Source organism: Danio aesculapii, chromosome 16 (assembly GCF_903798145.1).
Source record: "Danio aesculapii chromosome 16, fDanAes4.1, whole genome shotgun sequence".
Taxonomy (NCBI): Eukaryota; Metazoa; Chordata; class Actinopteri; order Cypriniformes; family Danionidae; genus Danio; species Danio aesculapii.
This window is the reverse complement of record NC_079450.1, coordinates 15036178-15058115: the sequence shown is the minus strand read 5'-3', so window position 1 is coordinate 15058115 and position 21938 is coordinate 15036178. Positions and strand designations below refer to the sequence as shown.

At 34.7% G+C, this 21938-nt stretch overlaps 1 protein-coding gene across 1 annotated transcript in view; it reads right to left on the bottom strand.

The window, feature by feature from the left end:
• si:dkey-199f5.8 (beta-1,4-galactosyltransferase 3) overlaps positions 1–21938 on the bottom strand; it is a 55400-nt gene that overhangs the window by 7972 nt on the left and 25490 nt on the right. Inside the window, exons 2-6 of the mRNA XM_056474847.1 lie at positions 18397–19458; positions 15515–15750; positions 6351–6538; positions 4194–4316; positions 74–178 (exon numbers count right to left, since the gene is read on the bottom strand). Coding sequence (XP_056330822.1) covers positions 74–178; positions 4194–4316; positions 6351–6538; positions 15515–15750; positions 18397–18655 — 911 coding nt within the window. The 5' untranslated portion in view covers positions 18656–19458. The remainder of the gene's footprint in view (positions 1–73; positions 179–4193; positions 4317–6350; positions 6539–15514; positions 15751–18396; positions 19459–21938) is intronic.

Genomic DNA, 21938 nt, shown 5'->3' with positions numbered 1-21938 from the left:
TTAAATGAAAGTTTGCACACTAACAAGGACAACCTAAAATAAACATTGACTGGTGTTTGTAATGCGATTCTACCTTTTGGGATTCACTTCATTGCCTTTGTCGTGCTTGTGTTTGATCATCTTATATCGGCCCACGGTTATGGATGGACGGCTGATCACCATTCCTCCAAGCGAAACCCTTAGAGGAGAAAGAAAGTCACAAACGGTTTTGAAATGTATACAAGCATAGGAACATATTTGAGGAAATAGGCATTCAGTTTACCAGGGATAATTTAACTGAAATACAGGCCAGTCGCCACAACACTTTGCATCAGAATAATGGCTTTATTTAAATGTATTCTAGGTAATTCAACACCGGTTATACATTCTGGTAAATAAGGTATTCTTGTATTCTGAGCCACAAAAAGTTATTTGCAACAGTGCAAAAAAAATGAACACCTGAAAGTTTATGATCAGTAAGAATTTTCTTTAGGCTTTTAATATATTTTAATTAAATGATTACTTTTATTCAGCAAGGATGCATTAAAGTGGAGCAGTCAGTCAAGTTTACATTAATTTGTAAAGTGGTTTCCACTTTAATGAAAGTATATTAAACAAACTCGTATATATCTTGTATGTATCCAGTCGTAATGTATCTTGGAACAGATACAGTGGAAATTATGGACCGGAAACCCTAATTTAACCCAATGCATGAAGTTGTGGGCATGGAGCTGGTGCAAATACAAGCATCAGCTGTGTGTCTAATATAAAAATAAATATTTATTCTATTTTTCTTTTTTCCCCTTTTATTTCTCAATTATTTGATGCACATTGGTCCACTCTACTTTCACTTTTTACTACTGCAGCCCTCACCTCTTCTTGCTCAAACTAAACTAAGATCGCCACGTCCTTCATAAATGTTGAGAGATCCAGTTGATCGACTTGAAAAGGGAATATGTCTTGACATAATCCACAAAAGACATGATTTAATAAAGAGTGAAATCATGTATTATTTTAAAGAGCCCTATTTTGCATTATAAAAGGCATAGGTCTCAAACTCAATTCCTAGAGGGTTGCAGCTCTGCACAGATTTGCTCCAACCTTATCCAAACACACCTGATTCAACAAATCAAGGTATTCAAGGCTACTCTTGGGCCGTTTCTCAATATGCGTTCTTCAGTGATCTTGCGTCCCTGTGTGACATCATCATCAACAGCCAAAGTTCAGTTTTAATACTCAAGACCGCAAGAACGGAGGGTGCGTGAAAGTTCCTGGATGTGTTCTTGATATAGAGGATGCATTGATTCAGACTTGAGTGCAGCACTCGCTCTAGAAGCTCCAGAAGTCTCTGCAACTGGAGGTGGGAAGCGCAGCATTTTACACAGATTTATTATTAAAGTTCAGAGATATAACTTATTTACCTCAGGAAAGTAAACATTACCATGAAAATCTTAATAGAGGCAAAAACACATTAAGGGGGATTATTTGCTGAAATTCTGATTAAAATCTGTTTTATTTGTATTGTGCAAGTATATTTGTAAAGTTTATATGCATAGTATATATTGTGAAACGGGGGAAAACGATAAATTGTTGTATGAATGCTGTAATGTGTAAATAATTTTTGGTTAAAGATGCGCAAGGGTCATGTGACCATTGGGAAGAACGCAGCATCTCATTTCTCACAGGACACGTTCTGTTTTCGCGGTCTCCCAAGTTCATTCTACCAAAGTGACCTTGCAAGACCAGTCTTCACAAGAACACAAGTCCGTTCTCTGCATTCTTGGAATTGAGAAACAGCCTTGAACACTTTGATTATTTGGATCAGCTGTCTGTGTTTAAATAGGGTAGGAGCAAAACTGTGCAGAGTTGCGAGCCTCCAGGAATTGAGTTTGAGACCTTTGATAAAAGGTCATATTTTGGATTTGGGGGTCTGATTTGCACACAGGGTAAAAAAAAAAAAAACACTTTTATTGTCTTATAATATGCATTTATTTTGACCTAATTATCCCAATGACTCCCATATGATTTGTTCAGCGATTCATTTGTTCCCAAACCCCCCCTGGATGCTTTCATTCACTTAGTGCTGTGTTGCACATTGCATGGAAGGTCATTTGCAAAACACCATAATTGGGGCTCTTTAATCATTGCATTGGTCTGAATATTGCAAGATGGCAGCGCCTTTGCGCTAAAAGCTATAGTAAAACATGCTCTTCGAAACGGTTACATTAATCGAGCTTGTTTAATATATTTTCATTAAAGGAGAAGCCAATTTACAAAATAATATAAACTTGACTGACTGCTTCACTTCCACTTTTAAAGGGCATGAATCCTTTGACTGAATTTGAGAATTTAATAGATTTGTGTGTGTTGAACATCAAATAAGACAATGTTTTAATCTGTTAGCTTTAATTGTAGGGAAAACAGTCTAAACTGGAGCTCCCCCCCTAATTTGAACTTCCGGATTTAAAATCTGAAGCATCTGCAGTACAACTGCCCCGATAAATATGGCTTAATTATTATTCATGAGACTCGAGTTCTTATCTACTGAGAAGATACTGCATCTGAAATATTTGGTCAAGCTATGCTTTCTGGGTATGTATGTGTCTAAATTTTAAAATAAGCACTCTTTAAATATAAAAATAGTGCATTTTCTCATGTTTTACAAGTCAGTATGTGCCATGGACAGATGACAGTTACTCTTTTTCTCTCCTGCTTTGTCCAGTCCTAGCTTCTGCTCACAGCTTTCCACACCCATAAGTTGCTGTTTTTTTATCATTATTCTGAGATGGACTTAAACGCTTTTGTATGAAGGGTCAAAAACCAAATATCATTGGAGAGCCATGGGCCGAAGACAAATTTACCAAACTATTTTACTTTAAAGTTGTTATAGGTAATTTACTAATTCATTTCATAATATAAAAAAATAAATAGAAAACATCACTTTGAATTGTATTAACTAATGCAGTATAACTTTTTAAATTATAACTTATTAGAATAAAAACAAACAATTACATATATAACAAATATAGCAAATATGCCTTTGCATTGATTCGCTCACTGAAGTCTCTGCATTGTCCTCTATCTGTCGTATGTACATTTGAACTAAATCTAATTAACTTGCATCATTTGAATTGAAACATTTGACTTCAGATAGCTTTTTTTGTAGCTTAACAATAAAACAAACAAATACATGTTACATTAAATATGAAATCACAATCTCGTAACCATTCTCAGATGGGATGGCAGGCCAAAACAAAATTTACCATGGGCCAACTTTGGCCCGCGGTCCCTAGTTTGGGCATTGCTGCTTTAAACTGACTATTATAAGTGATGGTAAACTACACATATTTTAAAAATCCTGAAAAAAATATAAATTTTTAGCAAAATCCAAATCCAAAAACCAAAATTTATTATTTTTTATAACATCATATTACATTACAATACATTATATTATTCAGCTTAGTCCCTTATTTATCAGGGGTTGCCACAGCGGAATGAACCATCAACTATTCCAGCATGTGCCCTTCCAGTTGCAACCCAGTACTGGGAAACACCCATACACTCTCGCATTCACGCACACACTCATACACTATGACCAATTAAGTTAATCCAATTTACGGCAAGATGGAGAGAACATGCAAACTCCACACAGAAATGCCAACTTGGCCAGCTGGGACTCGAACCAGTGGTTCTCTTGCTGTGAGGCGACAGGGGTAAAAACTGAGTCACCGTACCATTATATTATATTATATTATATTATATTATATTATATTATATTATATTATATTATATTATATTATATTATATTATATTATATTATCATGTTAGAATGATTTCTGAAGGATCCTGTGACACAGAAGACCAGAATAATGGCTACTAAAATTTCACACAAATTAAATAGAAACATAAAAACAGAAAGCTGTTATTTTAAATTCATCATGCACAATATCAATATTTTCTTACTGTATTTTAACTACAGCATAACATTTTTTGATGCTCTGCAATGTGGCTGAGCAGACGAGCAAATAAACGTAGCACACATGCCCCTATAAAGCAAACAGCAGCAGAGCTTCAAATGTGGACACTTGACAAAGCTTTAAAAAGACAGGTGGTTCATGGACAGATCTCCACCCACACAGACCCCTCCATTAACCAACACACACACTCTCTCTCTCGTTCAACCCCTACAAAACAAATAAATAAGAGCTGCTCACCGGACGCCAATGTCGTCATCTTCTCCACCCCAGCCCCAGTAATTATTCGGGAAGCCGTTCATCTTGAGGTATTGATCAGGACTCAGAGCCGACACTCCACCAAAATACATTTTATAAGGCAACCTGAGGGGGAACAGGCAGGAGAGGCACGACAATATAAATGTCATGCTATTCATCATTTTAGTTTAGTTCAGTGGCATATTGATTTGTGCTTTTTGAGTGTTCACGCAACTTCAGAAATGCTTTTATTAGTGCTGAATGTCTGTGCTGGTTGGAACAGGTTTTTATTTTTGAGAAAAATGCAATGAATGAATGAATGAATGAATGAATGCACTTTTGGTGGTATAACCCAGACTTTCATGTCCATAAATTATTATGAAAAATGATCCATTTTTCAAAAAACTATCAAAAAGTTAAGAAATGCAATTTTGTTATAATAATTCTGACTTTCATGTACATTTACTATTTTTAAAAACTGATACTTTTTCACAAAACTTAAAAAAAATAAATAAATTCTAAAAAGGACAATATTTTTTCATACATAATTTGAAACAGGTTTTTATTTTTGAGAAAAATGCCAAATGAAGGAATAAATGATTGAATGAATTAAGTTAAGAAGTGCACTTTTGTTGGAATAACCCAGACTTTCATGAACATTTTCTATTTTGAAAAATTGTCAATTTTTCAGAACACTAACAAATAAGTTCTAAATGACAAAATTATTTTTAGTAATAATTTGGGACAGGTTTTTATTTTTGAGAAAAATACTTGGATGGATGGATGGATGGATGGACGGACGAATAGGGTGAAGAAATGCAATTTTTTAGGAATGATCCTGACGAGTAAATTTAGAATTTTATTTATTTTTTATTTTTTTCACAAAACCAACAAATATTTTCTAAATATAGTTTTTAAAAATTTGGAACATTTTTATGTTTGAGAAAAATGCTCAATTAATGAATGAATTAATGAAAATTAAGAAATGGACATTTGGTGGAATGACCCAGATATTCATGTACATATTTTCTATTTTGAAAAATTTTAAATTTTTCACAAAACTAATAAAAGGTTCTAAATAACATTTTTTAAATAATTTGGAATGTTGTTATTTTGAGAAAAATGCTAAATGAATAAATAAATGAATGAATGAATTTAAGAAATGCAATTTTGTTGGAATAATCCTGACTTTCATGTACATTTCTCATTTAAACATTTTTTTTTTACATTTTTTACAAAACTAACTAAACTTTCTAAATAACATTTTTTTAAATTAATTTGGAACATTTTTATTTTTTTTATTGTTAAATGAATGAATAAAGTTAAGATATGCACTTTTGGTGGTATAACCCAGACTTTCATGTACATTTACTATTTAAAAAAAAAAAAGTAAATTTTTCACAAAACTAACAAAAATGTTCTAAATTATAATATTATTTTTAGTAATAATTGGGAATGGTTTTATTTTTGAGAAAAATACTAAACGATATAATAAATAAAGTAAAAAATGCAGTTTTGTATAACCCAGACTTTTATGAACATTTACTATTTTAAACAAATGTCAAATTTTCACAAAACTAATAAAATGTTCTATATAACTTTTTTATAATTTGGGACAGGTTTTTTTATTTTTGAGAAAATAATAAACAAATCAATCAATCAATCAATCAATTAATAAATAAAGTTAAGAAATGAGTACAGTTTTGTATAACCCAAACTTTCATGAACATATACAATTTTTAGAAATTGTAATTTTCTGAAAAAACAAAAAAAAAAAAAAATGCTCTAAATTACCATTTTTAATGAATAATTTGAATAACTTATTTGTGTAATATATTCCAATACTAAAACAAACTGAATGTTATAATATGTTATAGGCTTTAATGTTATTGTAAAATCTTTTTTAGGTGTTGTGACCGTTTATTTAAGCCATATTTATTAAGCCGTATTCTTTAGAAATCTACTCAAATGTTCTTAATAATTGATAGTTTAGGTTTCAATATACATTAAAAAGTAGCTTTTGGATTATTTTACTCTACGAATGTGTGTTTACTCCACAAACACATACTATACATGTGCTTCCTCCTATGCGCAGGGAAATCACAGGCAAATGAATTCAAATGAAATGCAGGTTTGTAGCATTTGGCTGTAAAAGCATACTTGTAGCCAAATTTGTCCATGGCGATGGCAGCGTGTTTAGGGTGAGCGTCGCAGATGTAGGTGTTGCGGTCGTCCTCTGGAATGAGGTCCACGTCATGAAAGAAGAGACAGTCCCAGTCCTCGTCCCTCATGGCCTCACGAAAGCCCACGTTCATCAGCTTCGCTCGGTTAAAGGTGTAATTACCAGCCTACACACACAGACAGTCATCGCTATTGAACAATTCATAATCAAAAAAAAAAAACTCAGCATGCAGGTTTAATCATCATTAAGTGCCTGTAAGGAGTGAATCCATATAAATCCAATTAAGCAAATACTGATGAAATGAGGCGGTGCAGCCTGAATAATATATATTCATACTCATATAACAAAATGGACTGAATCTATAATGTGCTCAGGATTTTTTTTGAGAGCAGATTAATATGGATTACGGTCTAATCCTTGCCCTCTTGACGTGAGGTGGCAATATCAAAGTCAGGAACATAAGCAAGGAGAGGATTTGTTTTTCTTATTGTAATCAATCGCAGTCTCGTTCAGGCACAGCTTTTATTTTTAGATATATTTTTTGTCATAATATTCAAGTTTGTAATTTTTAAAGGTTAAAGGGGGTAGTTCTCCCAAAAATTAAAATGTCATCATTTACTCACTTTTACTGTCAGTGTTTTCTACAATCGATGTAAATGGTTAGCAGTTTCCAGAATTCACAAAATATCCTCGTTTGTGTTCAACAGAAAAACAAACTGGTTTGGAACAAGTCATGGGTGAGTAAATGACAATTTTATTTTTTTAAATACCTCTTTAATACATACTTAAAGACAAATTTCTTTAAATAAATTAATAGCTAAAGGTGCTGTAAGTTTTTGACTCTTCTAAAGCATAAAAATACCATAAAATGTTTGCAGATATTTAATAAACATGCCAAGTGAACATATATGTTTATCTGAAAAACAATGCTAAAGTCAGATATTCTGCTTTAAATATGTGCATTACATGCTGGAACGTCTGTCTTTGTTTTGGTCCCTTTAACCCGTCCACGGACAGTTTAGCAAATAATATTTCAGCACTGGGGTTGCCTTGGTGGAAAACAGCGCATTTCATTCATAGTTATGAAGGCTCTCAAAGCATGCGTCCGTGACCGAAACGTGACCTCCGGTGGACAGTAGCAGACTCCAAAATGAGACACAGATTTCAGAGTTCCACATGAGGTGGTTATTAATTAGCAAATAATATAATTATGAATGTAAACATTAGGTGAGCAGGTTACATTGTAACCTTGTGCTCTAACAACATGCTATGAGATGAGTGATAAGCAATTTGGTTGTTTGTACCAGACAAAACATGATAGAAATTTAAATACAGCCATTCTGAAGCACAGAATAGTGCACCTAATTATACATATAAACATCTTTAACATTAATAAATGTACATCACTGATATGTGTTGGCTTGCACTGGGTCATAGTTCTAAAGTTTAATTTCTAACGGTTTAGTTTGTTTTCAAGATGTGAGGTGAACTATCTGCTGCTGCTTTCAGTAGTATGGCACTAAATGTCATGTAAAATGGCATTCAAATCACATTATTAGCATTTAGCACTGAATACAGCACATGAGGTGTACCTAAGGTGATCAGTTTGACCTGTTGTTTCACCTGTGAGAAATAGAAGCCATTTTTAAAACAGAAATATCAGGTTTTCAACTCATTTTAATATGGAAAATATTCCTTCTGTTGCGTGCTGTTGCTTTTAGTTAGAAAACTGTTCAAATCAGCCTTAAATCAGCCTTTAGGCTCGAAGGTCAGGCACACTCCTGTTGATGTCGTCAAGCTGGCAACCTGCACTTGCGTGTGTTTTGAACCAGGAGTGCAATCCCTAGTCTAACCACAGAGTGTCAATACTGCACCATTAACTAAATTTAAAACGAAACAGACATAAAGCCTATAACATTAACTTAATATAAATAACATGATTAGGTTAAATTAGGTTAAATAAACACTTAAGTCATAAAAAAGCAAACAAACAAACAAACATATTAGGTCAGGTGCAGGATTTTGGTGTCTAAAATTGACAAAAAAAAAACGTTTATTAAAATAAAAAGCATATTAAAGGCTAGTATTGTCCAATTTAAAAGTTTCAAATAACTTTTTGGGAGAAAAAGTCCAAATATGGATAAATTTATGTCCCATAATAATTAGGTGAAAAAAAGTTTATTAATCTTTTGATGCTTTAAACCATTTCTTTGCATCTTTAACCTTTGCTTTTACATAACGCATATTGTAAGAATAATAACTCCTCAACATACCCTGTGATCAAATAAAAGCCCATATACTGTAAACTCATCTGGCACAAATAGGATTTCAATCTCATTGAGCCTCTCAGGTCACCAGCAAAAACAATTCAAAACTCAAAAAAATGTAATGCCGTACATCTATAATCCTACCTAAAACTGTATTAACCTAGGAAACAATAATAACAAAGCCTGTCTGAATCTAGCACACTGTTATATTAGGATCATTTGCATTGGAAAAATGAGAGATCATCCAGAGAACAGAGCAGAAGATGACCAGTGATTGACCTGTTAGAGTGAGTTGTGCAGGTTTGCTTTGAGATTGAATGCTATAACAGGATAAAGTGATTACAACAGGCTCGCACCGGAAACAGCAAGAAGCACAGCTGAGTTGATAATACAGCTGCATATTCCACAGGTAACCAAGCAACAAATGCATCCGTGTACAACATGTGAATCTGGGGGTCTAAAATTAACACTCCGCATGTGCCAAATGAGAATTAAAAAAACTGTTTTGACAACCAAATATAAAATAAACAATGCATGGTTTAAATTAGGATTAAAGTCAGATTAATGGGGTTTTGTTGATGCGAGTGAATTAAATCACAAAGATGATTATTATTATTTTTTTTTTAAAGAGTGCAAATATCTTTTTTTGCAATTAGCACCTTATGGCCCGTTTCCACTTAGTGGTACGGTACTATTCAGTATGCTTTTATGGCCGTTTTCAGTGTCAAAAGATACCAAAAACCATACCTAGCACTACAAAAGGGTACCAAAAGGTGGAGCAAGACGTGCAACTGAACACTATTTAAACCAAAATTTTCCCATGCAGTTTTTCTTTGATATGAATTTGTCTGCTAATGCTCCTATATAATTATATATATATATATATATATATATATATATATATATATATATATATATATATATATATATATATATATATATATATATATATATATATATATATATATATATATATACACACATACATACATACATACATACACACGCATGCGCACGCGCACACGCACATACATAAACACACATACATACAGACACATGCATACATATATTTATTTATTTATTTACCCACACATACAGAAAAATTATATTCTTTCATTTTTAATTATCTCATTTCATTCATAACTCTAGCTAGGGTGTAAGAGATATTAAAACCTCTTGATTCCTGAGTGCTGGTTGAGACAAAGTGATGCAAACACTAAAGGCAGGGCCCCAACGACTGTGCCTTTGTCTTTGGGTGATACTTTCAAGCTGGTCAGGGCAGGTGAAAACTCAGGATCTATTCAAGACCCTAAAACAAGATTTTCAACTAAAACTAGTCATGCTCGTTTTCTATACACTGCCCCTGCTAAAAACATAATATAGACAGGATCGCTCGGTCTCAGATCAGACTCATTATAGACTTGTTTCAGACTTGTGTTGGACTCATTTTAAAACTACTCTTGTAGGCTCTTGCAGACTCACAGACTTCTTGAAGATGCTTTTTGACTGCGGAACAACAAACACATCTCAAAGAATTCTGCTTGTCGAGTCTCCCAGTTTGTGTTCTCATTTTTCCAACACATGTTAAGATAAAACGGTGTTCATTGATGATTAAAAGGCAAGTCAATGCTTACTAGGGTTGGGTACCGAAACCCGGTGCCATTATAACATTTGTAACCGGTGTGTACCGGATCAAATCAGCATATGAATTTCAGTGCCTAATTTCGGTGCCACTGGTGCTGCGACAAGGATGTAAGAAGATGTAAGAAGCATCAAGGGGTGCATTAAAGGCACAGATAGGTCCGCGTTGTCACACCATCTCTAAATATTTAATTCCAAACAACTTTGAGGAATACAGACAGGTGATGTCAGGTGTTTGTTCTCGTTGCTTTGGGAACGGACGCACGCAATACAGCGTATTCGGTGATCGAGAGCGACTCTCATCAGATCAACACGCATGATAGCGTTCATCAAATTTGCTTAAACTAAGCGTTCTAAAGCATATTTTACAAGCAAGGATTCTGACACAGCAACGCGCGCACTTGCTGTCTCTGTCAGTGATGGTGCTGCGCGCATTAGCCTAGTTCCCCGCATTTGTCAGAGGTTGACACCCAAATTGACAGGCAATAGGGATTTTAACACTTTTAATATAGGAAGTGCTCGGCTATGCAGAGACCATTATTAATCAAAAATCTAGTGTACATAGTTTTACATTGGGAAATGCAGTATTGAATTTACAAACAGTCAGCAAGTAAGAACAGATGTAGCACATTGAAGACTACATTTGATCAGTCACGCTCATGTAAAAGTCATTCAACTCCTTTAATTTTGTCTTCATTCATTTTTTATTTCCGTCTTTAACACATGATTTAAAACACATTTTTAAACATAATAGTTTAACTAACTAATTTCTAATATCTACTTTTTATCTTTCCTATGGTGACAGTCAGTGCATAACATTTTACTAGATATTTTGCAAGACAGTTGTATTCAGACAAAGTCCCTTCAAGTATTTTAGTCTTTTATTCAGATTAAAGTGTAAGTTAAAGACTTAATCAGTTAACTATGAAAGTTGAAATTAGTCCAATTATTTTGTAACTGATTTGTTGTGTATATCAAAAATATACAGTAAATATTTCCTAAGGAGGCTAACAATACTGACCTTAATTTAATTTTTTAAAACTGCTTTTATTCAAGAAATAAACAATAAGAAATACGACTTATGACTCCAGAATAATTTTTTTAGGAAACACTGTGAAAATGTTCAGAAACATTATTTTTAATGAATGGGAGGGCAAAATAAATTGACTTCAACTGTAGGCCTATCTGTTAAAGTTTACAGGTGCAACAATGTGCCTTAATGTACTTGAATGTTAGAAATGTGTTATCCTACACTAGTACAAAGTTACTTGTCAAATAAATGAACACGGAAGATTATTTTGAGTTTAACTTATTTAATTATCTTGTTTATGAAGATAAAAAAAATACTTAGAATATTTTTTAAAAGTATTTTGTGATATATGTTAAAGTGTGATCATGAAAGAAACATTCAAAAAGCAACTCATGTAAACACCTTGATCATATTGTTGTCTTATTCAGATTAAGGCAAATTATTAGATCCCTGATAACCATGTAAACAGTCACAAGCCTCAACCCTAGAAAAAATGAGTTCAGTATTTTGATGACAGCCTTTCCACAGGTTAGTAGTAAGCTAATGTAATTTCATAATGCAAATCTTAAATTCATGCTAACCAACAAATGATCAAAGGAAATATATTAATGCAATTCTAATATATAAAATATAAATTGATGTTTACTTTAAACTTAAATTGTATTGTTCTATTAAAAAATTTTTTTTTTTAAAGATTATGTCAAATAAAATATTTTTCTAGAGTCATCCACCATAATTTTGTGGCTTAAAAGTATCGGTTCAGGCACCGGTACCGTTTAAAAAGTATCGATTTAGCACCAGTATCGAAATAACGCCAAACAATACTCAACCCTAATGCTTACTCACTCTGAGAACAAAAAAAAAAGGCAAAACTACATTAGTATCTGTTGCTCCTAACAATAAATTGAGGTCTTATGAAGTGAAAAATTAACCTGTGCCAAAAACTGAACAATATATACAACCTTATAATTACCTGTAATCCAAATCCTCAGGCAAATCTGATCCTTTTCCATGAACTGGCTCTTTCACACAGTTCACAGAACTGACTCGTCGGTTTGTTTACATAATCACAAAATGATGTCATGTATACACTATTACATACAGTACATCTACCTGACAATGACACAAACTTCAATTTTGCCCCCGAGTTCAAAACAATGAAGTTTAAAACAGTGTTATGTCTGGTTGGCAAGTCATTAAGGCGTTGAATTAAAAGTAATAATATTGTAAATTACATTCAGTTTCTTAAAACAAACTTCAATATATTGTCAGAAGCAACATATTAAATTGCACCAACTTATTTTTTTACAAGTGACTTACGTTACATTACATGAATCACCAATAACCACCATGTTATCTAAAAATCTTCTTTAATTATCTACTGTAACAAAAAGTCACCCACATTTTGACAATTTTATTAAATGAGAGTTGCAAATGCAACATTGTAATCCCAATTCTATTTTTGTAGCCCTACCCTTTCCCCTTGGACCTTGAAACTACAAATTTACCCCTAAGAAATGGGACACCACTACAACGCCAGCACATGTAATCATATGTCATCACAAGCTCTTACTTCATATAAGATTGAAGATGGCAACTGCTGTAGTTATTCCAATTGCATTTTTTTTGGTATTTGTCTTTAGGAAATCACAGAGGGCAAGGATATATGTTGTCATAATGATATAATGTGGCAATAAGCTCAAATGAAGCCGATCAAACCGATTTACGTTAAAGTGTCTTTTTTGAATTATTTACTAATGCAGCGATTAAAGTAAAAATAATCCTGAGCCTGAACTTTTGTTTGGGGTGGGGACTGCACAGAATAGAAACTGCACAGAAGGACTTACTTCAAATATTGACGATAATAACAAAAATAAAGCAAGAGCTTAAAGTTCTTAAAAAATGGTAAATTGAGACTCAGATTGACTCTCTTCAAATGATTATGCTTTGCACCATTTATTTAAAAGTACCAAGTCAAATAAAGTGTTTTCTTCTAAACAATAACAAGTGCATAAAGTGCTAAAGAACTGAACTGCTAAACTGAAGATCAGAAGTGAAATCAAGGCCATTATCACTTATTTTTTCTTGGATGTAAGCAAAGTCCTGCAAACTCTTTCTTTTTAAGACAGTTGGACCAGAAGATGGAGCGGATGAAGCTGAGGGTCTGCTGTTTGTCCAAATCATGTTTTTTTCTACCGTCAAATAAAAATATCAGGCTACCTCAAATTGATCGCTCCACAGCAAAACTGCAATTAATTAATGCTCCGCTGTTAGTATTATTTCACAAAAAAATGTTGTTGTTTAGATAGGATATTGCATTAATTTGCATACATGTTTTACAGGCTGTGAAATGAAAGCCTCACTTTGGTGCAAAGTTATCATTATACAAACATCTAGAAAATTTTGGGATTTGTTTGATTTGTAGATTACATAGGCTATTTTAAAAACTTATATAAGAACTATTAATAACTGTAATTTTCCAAGTGGAAAAAAGGTTGGTTTATTGGTTGTACAATAAATCATCAATAGCCTATTTATTAAGTTTATGACGTGGCTCCATGCAGCACAGAGGAAATCAGCATCAGCGCTGGTTTGTCAACAAAGTCTTTTGTATGTCACTAGGAAACGTACTGACCCGTATTGTGCGCAAGTCGTGTTGCTGTCGATGTTATAATTGTAATTTTTTATAAAATTGTCATATTCAAGATCTATAAAGTCATACAGCTCTGGATAACTTGAAACAGTGACCACAAGTCTCTCCTCCATCCTCAAAAGTTCGCCGTAGTCGTCTTGACAACACAAACCCTGCTGTCACCTCAACAGAAACTCCGCCTCAGTTTTCGTTTGATTGAACAATGAAAAAGACGCGACTGACGTAACACGTTTTTCTGCTCAAGCACACAGCGGGCAACGGCAAAACATGAGGCGCCCAGGGCGCACAAGCAGCGTGTAAAACACTCGCGGCTGTTAGTAAAGAGATATGCCTCTCAACGCAAAAAGTGCATTCGCTGTTATCGGCCCCTTATGCAGTCAAACTTTAAAAATAATATTTTTAATCATTTAACTGATACCATAAATCGGTTTCAAACGCACCCTTTTGGTTAACAGTTAATCGATTATTTTGAGCATCCCTAATTAAACCACATGCGCAGGCTCTAAAAAAAGATTTTCTCTCACAGCCACACACCGAAGATTTTGCACGGTGCCGGAATACTTTAAGCCCTGCTAATGGCATTTTGCGTGCTGCTTATGTGCCCTGTGCACTTCGAGTTAACCGCCTGCTGCGCCTCGTTTTTTTTGCCATTGCACGCTTTGTTTTAAGTTGGAGTTGGAATTAAGTTGGAGTTGGAGTCGCAGTTGGAAATGTCAACTCCGAGCAGAAAAATCGTGTTACGTCACTTGCGTCTTTTAAACACAATAAAACAACATTAATGTTATACCAGACACTGTAAAAAGGTAATCCTCAGCCACTAGACCAGTGTTTCTCAACTGCATTCCTGGAGGACCACCAACACTGCATGTTTTGGATGTCTTGTTTGTCTGTCACACCCAATACAGGTCTTTCAGTCTCTGCTAATGAGCTGATGATCTGAAACAGGTGTGTTTGGTTAAGGAGACATGGAAAATGTGCAGAGTTGATGGTCCTTCAGGAATGTGGTTGAGAAACACTGCACTAGACTATTCTGACATGGTATTCGAGTGACAGATATGAAAGTATGTTGTGGGACTACTATACAGGTGTTATTAAAAATTATAGATAGCGAAATGTTGTTTTTTTTTTTTTAAACATGATCGTAAAACAAACATCGTTATGAAAAGTAATAAAATGTATGCTTGTTTGCTGTAAAAATTCTTAATAATGCCAAAAAATACTTTAATTTGTGCATCTCCTGACTCGCATGTGCAGCCATGTTGGTGAAGTAGCTAGTGTATTCAGGGAATTTTTTTTATACCTCTAGGTTTCTAGTATGGTCCTGGTAAATTTTCAAGAGCTACCTAGCCCTTCCTCTTAGCCCTATGCCTTCAAGCTAAAGAGAATTGGGACAACAGGTAAGGGGAAGGGCTAAGGGGTAGAATTGGGATTGTGCCTTGCTGTCATTTCATTGATAGACGATGTAATCCCGAGAGAGACACAACAACCTACTGACCATACATTTTCTAAATACTTTCTGCATTACTAAACAACAAGAGGCTGCAGACGCACCTGGTGAATGACATAGATGCCGTAGTTGAGCTGCTGGCGCTGTAGGAAGGGGTGCAGATAGTAGAGGAGGAACTTGAGATGGTGCTCCCGGCTTCTGTGAGGAATGATTATTGCGGTGCGGTGGCGAGCCTCACAGTTGGGCGGCCTATAGCGGCCTCCACGGACAACAAGGGGATTCTTCCTCTCCACGTCGCCAAGTGTGAGCCCGGAGGGGAAAGTGACATGAATTGGTCCAACTAAAAATAAGAATAAAGCAGAATTTTTGAGTGAATGACTCTTGCAATTTGGGAAGTCAGATCATGCATGGTGACTTGTTTCTCTTTTTAAATCATCACTCATATCTTAAGGCTGATTTATACTTTCGCCTAGCATTGCGTCGCGCACATCCACCGACTGCATGCACATCTCATGAAACAGATGAGGCTTTAATACTTCGCAGTTGTAATATTCTTTAAAACGACAGGGGGCAGTCAATAAAAACTCACTGTAAAGTCAGACGGCTAAACATAGAAGTAGAAAGTTTCCGGAACTACCTCATTTCACTAATATCGTAATTATTTTGATTTTTTTTATTATTTATTTTAATAATTATGATTTTATAACCATTCCAGATTTTTTTTATTTAAACTTTGCTGCATCACTCGCTTTCGTTCATATCTCGGACAGTTCTAATTTAAAATATTAATGACAACAAAACATGGGTTGTAATATATACATTAGTGTAAAACATATTCTGTAATATTTAAACCACCGGGGTCTCCACTTTTCCCATAGGCTGTCTATTTGGTTAACAAACTTATCCCTCAAGCTTTTCTAAACTTAACAAAAACTTTCTTCCCATTACAGTTTCTAGCCAATAATTATAGTCCATCAGGTTATCCCTATGATCACGCATGGACGGATCATAAAGATGTCTGTACAGTCGTACCCGTTTCAGACAAAATTAAAAGTGATTCATATTCAACTCAAATGCGGCGCCATGCGAACTGTTCGCTCGAGTCTTAAAAAATGCGCTCTGCCAGCCGAAATCATGTCACGTGCACCTAAAGCGAAGCTCCACAAACACAGCGATGATGTAAATTAGAGAGGCACTTGGTTGAAAATATTTTGTAATAATTATTTAGTTTTATTAAATAATATAAAGTAACTTTATAAGATTCTCAATTTAACTCAATAACTTAAATCACAAAAAAAATATTTTAGTCGTTATTTTAGCAGCATTACGATGACAGCACAGTAGTGCTTTTGAAAACGCCAAAAAAAAAAAAAAAAACACAACATAGAAATGTCCAATCTGTGAGTTATTTGAGCAATCTTTGCTTTTCTGGTGAGCATGTTTGGTTCAGACCTTGCCTTAGCTTTGTTTCCATCCACCTATTTTTATGTGCATTTTGGATATGCGCATAAATTATTGACGAAAACGACAAGATGTGCATTGATTTAGAAAATGCGAAAAAAAAAATGCATAACTGAGTAGGATAAACTTTTATTCGATAAGAAAAGATGCGCATAAACTACAACAGAAACACTTTTACCGAACAAATTCCAGTATGCGCATTTTAAAAAATGCCACTGAAACGAACCAGGTTATATTTTTTTTCCACTTTTCGCATCAGAAAAAGCTCTGTGACAGTTCAGAGCCACCGTACAAGCGAAAAGATAAATACAGAATGCTGTCATTTGAGCTACAGATAACTTTATCACAAACACAGTGCATAAAATAAAGACAGAATGTGGCGGACAGCGCATACATTTAATTAGCATTTTTGTATGGAAACATAGCTAGTGACTACAGTGGGATGTATAGTAAAACCAGCATGAGGCACAGCATAGCCTCATTTATCGGAAACTTTTTTTAAAAGTTTCGTCCATTTTTGGCTGATGATAATTTTCGTGTATCCCTAATAAAAAAAAAAGTAACGATTCGTTTTTTTTACTTCAGTTGTTATAAATTGCTTAAATAGGGAATATATCATGGTTTCCACTACATTTACTCTTCCAGACCAAAATAAATCCTGCCACGGCTACATTACAGCTTCCCATTCAAAACATTCAGTCGTTTTATTTTTTTTGTAGCGGGTTATAAATCGCACCAAAACGTATTAAAAGGTAAGTGAAATATAACAGCGCAAACTTTTCTGTAACCGTAGTACTGCTGTGCGTTATTTGTTTAACCCTTTAAGGTGACGTGCTGACTGACAGGTGCGTGATGCGTGAGGCTAGCAAACACAACGTAGCTTTCTGTTAAGATTAACAGTTTCCATAATTATATTTTATAGATAAAGGTCTATGGTTTTGCATACAATGACTTTATCTTGCTGGAGTTTATAACCGTTTCACTTTACTTCAGGACGCATTAATGACACTCTGTAGGTCTATTGGAGACATTCATAAATATTCCTAGCAAATCTAATAAATGTTTGAGACACCCTCGTTACATAAACACACCAAATCAGACTTCAGCAGCGTTTATTTCAGAGCACACAAGAAAATTTGCGCTTGAGCAGCGTATATCTGAGGGCGTGCAAGAAGTTTTGTGCATGAACAAAGGAAATCGGCGCGCAAGCAAAGAGGTTTTCATGCCCATAATCGCATGAATGCGATCACGATCTGCGCTTACAACATTTGTCATTGAAATAATGCCATAAGCAGTTGGTAGATGTGTAAAAGGCCTGCCGCCACAGCTGGAAAAAAAATCAGAGGAAACACTAGAATATATGTCTCCAGGTCATCTCTGTAAGAAGTTCCCAGACACCTTTTGTTACCCAAGTAGTAGCAAACTGATATTGATGCATTCAGATTTAGACAATAAAGAGAAAGAAAAAAGAGAGAGTGAGAGAGAGAGATCAGATATTTGATAGCACTCTTCCTATCAAACTCACCTAGGTGTGGAGATTGCTTGGGGCAGTAGGGCATGTCATCTCTATTTAGAGGAGGACCTAACCGGGAAAGGTTGGCATAGACATCTGTATGGTTGCGTCCACCAACCATGCTTCCTGCCGAGGAATCCGGCTTACGGAAAATCCGGAAAAAATACGACACTCTTTTCTGGTAGCCTTCTCTAGACAGAAGAGCCATGACCACTAACTGGACGCCCAAAAACATGATCAAGTAACGCCATTTGGTCTGCAGCGTGTACATGGTGACACTCAAGCTAGTAGTGCACCACTGAGAGTCAAATGAAGAGCGATTTAAGTTTGGATGAGTTTGAGGAACTGAACTCTATTGGTGATCTCATTCCTTGTATCTCTGATATACGAGACGGCGACTCTTATGCACCCAAACAGAAGACACCAATGAAACAGATATGGTTTGGAAAGCTGTAAGGCGTAGAGATGTAAACAATAAGTCTAATTTCAAGGATTGGCAAACGGCTTAGATATGTGGAATAGATGTAAACAAGTTTGATGAAGCACAAGGCACTTCAGATGTGGATGAATCTGCTAAGGAGAGGTATCGTTTATTCTAAAAGATATGTTGAGATATTTGCTGCAGGTTGATTTAGCTTTGCAGTCTTTCAGCCTGTTAATATTCAACTCGGAATGGAAACTCCCAATGGTCCTCTGGTGTTTTCATGACTTAATGATCAACCGAGCTTCCGTCTAGCTCTAGCAAAGACGTAGGAACTGGAAGGATGTGTCCAGTCGCTGGAAGGAAACGGATTTTGTTCCCAGTTGGTCCTTAGCAGCAGCAGTCCTGGAAAAGTCTCATGGCCCCTACAAAGTGTGGGGCCACAGAGGTATCCCAGGGTATTGTTTTATAACGTGTTGGTGTAAGATAGTCAATATGTATCTGCGTCTTGGATATGTAGGAGGGGGAAACAAAGAGAAGGGGGGAGGGATGATATTGAACACCCCCAGCTATTGTCTAATTTTGCTGCCATGCAGGGGGAGGGTCCGACACCCCGTCCAATGCCAGCTGGTCCAATGACAGGAGTCAAGTGTCTGAAAAACAAAAAAGAGAGACATGAAGAGTGACCCTGAACAGACGCTTTACAATATGTTAAGTTTGTTTATTTGCCTGGGTGCTCTGTACTAATTCACACAAACTCGTCGATGATCGGGTTACAAAAATCAAACAGTGGTCTCGACATTTTTATGAAAACGCATTGTTAATGAATACATGATACTCCAAGTGACACAACTGAGTTGTGTTTCTGTAACTAATACACAAAGAAAATGGCTAAGAAATACCATTGCGGGTAAAGTCTAGATTGGATATGAGGCCGGCCAGAAGTGCGATATGCATCATTAAAGCAGCATTTTTTTGACACTATGACAATAATTAATACTTTTACAATACTGTGAAGGTTGGGTTTAGGGTTGGCGTTAAAAAATACAATTTATTGGGTAATTTATTAGATATCATAAATAATTCTCAGTACAACTACTGTTTTTACATTACTGTGACGGTTGGGGTGGGGGTAGACGTTAATAAACTACAATAAATGGGAAAATTTATTAAATAATATAAAAATTCTCGTTAACTTCCTGCCACAACCATGTCCGATTTAGCAACAACCACCATATAGACGGAAAACATAAAAACATTTAGTTCAAAAGTTTAGATACTAGGAATAAGGGCTGCACGATATTGGAAATTTCTGACATTTCGATATTTTCGGTGCCTAGACTGCACCTCTGCACAAGACGTTTGGCCATAGGAGAAATGGTCATGCCTAACTGAGCCTGGTTTCTCTCGAGGTTTTTTAATCCTTCACTTTCGCCGATTTGTGAAGTTTTTTACTTGCCGCTGTCGCCACTGGCTTGCATGGTTCTGGACTTGTGGAGCTGTGCATCGATGGATTTACTCTTCAGTGTTTGGACTTTCAGCAGTGTTAATTAAACCACACTGAACCAAACTTCAACACTGACAACTGGACTGACACGGTTTCAATTTACTATAATCTTCTATGTGAAGCTGCTTTGACACAATCTACAATGTAAAAGCGCTACAGAAAAAAAGATGAATTGAATTGAGGTGTAACAAAATTTTATTTAATTTAATTATTTATACAGAATTCATACGATTTATGCAACAACAAAAGTTTTTCTAACTTATAGTTTTTGTCTTGTTTCTAGTCCAAATATCTACAATTCAAAGCGAAAACAAGATTATTTCACTTACCACATTGGCAGATAATTTTGCTTGTTTTAAGGGGAAAAACTATTCATTTCTTCTGAAGGTGAAAACAAAACAATATTTTTACTTGATCTAAGAATTTTTAGATATTTGGACTAGAAACATGACAAAGCAAAGGAAGAAAGGCATTTTTGCATTGCGATTATTCCATTTTTGTACCTAATTACTGTTAGACTCACCAGAAAACCACCAAACCACAGCTCGTGCTCGTCACTTCAGGTCAAAATAACACACAAAAATGAGTGCCGTTTAACAGCAGTGAGGAGACCGTAAATAAAAAAAGATGTCGCCAGAGTGGCTTTTTGGTTTCTTTTATTGTGCATCCCAGCCACTAGCACCCCATCTGAAAGAGCTTTTAGCATAGGGGTTATGTAGTCATTCAACTTGACAATTTGTAATGTTGTAGTATGTATTTGAATGATGATGGTTAGTTCCTTTACTTGAAAGCTAAGATTTAATCATAATAATTTGTTTTATTTACAGAGTTTGAGGTTTACTGTATTATAATTATTCACACCTTACAGATGTTGACCTACCTTCACCATTGCACACACTATATAATATTTTATCTATCAAGTTTAAGAGTCTCTTTAACAGTTATGTTTATTTTATTGTAAAGAGATCAGATATTGTGTTTAAATATGGTTTCTTACTATTAAATCTAGTAATGTTGGTAAATTAAAAGAAAGTGGTTAAATAAATAAAAAATCCTAATATTCCTAAATGGATTGTTAAAAAAATATTCAATAATTATCGATTTCGAATGATATGAAACATGATATCGTGATAATTTATTTCGCAATATCTCCCAGACCTAATTAGATTTTTCCAATATTTTGCAGCCATAGATTATAGTATTTCATCTAGTATAGATAGATTAAACTGAAAATTACAGTAAAACGCATGTTACAAAAAGCTTAGAAAAACACATTTCAAACAAATGCTGTGCTTTATAACTTTATAAATGAATTTCCAGTTTTTCAATGATTTCCACTGTTTTACAATGATAATTACTGTTATCAATTATTTATTATATTGATAACTACAATAATATTAGTAGTTGTTATGATAGTATATTTTAAAGAACAAAATCATTTAATGGTTTTAAAGCTAAGCTAATTAGAAATATTTAAAGCCAGTAAATTTCCTCAACACACTCATCATTGGCAGGTGTGGCAAAAAGTTAATTTTAGACCCTATGTACATCTGTTGGAGAGCAAACACTACCAGCTTGTCTCACTCCCCCCTCCGTTCCACTAAAATGTGTTCAGTTGAATAAAGC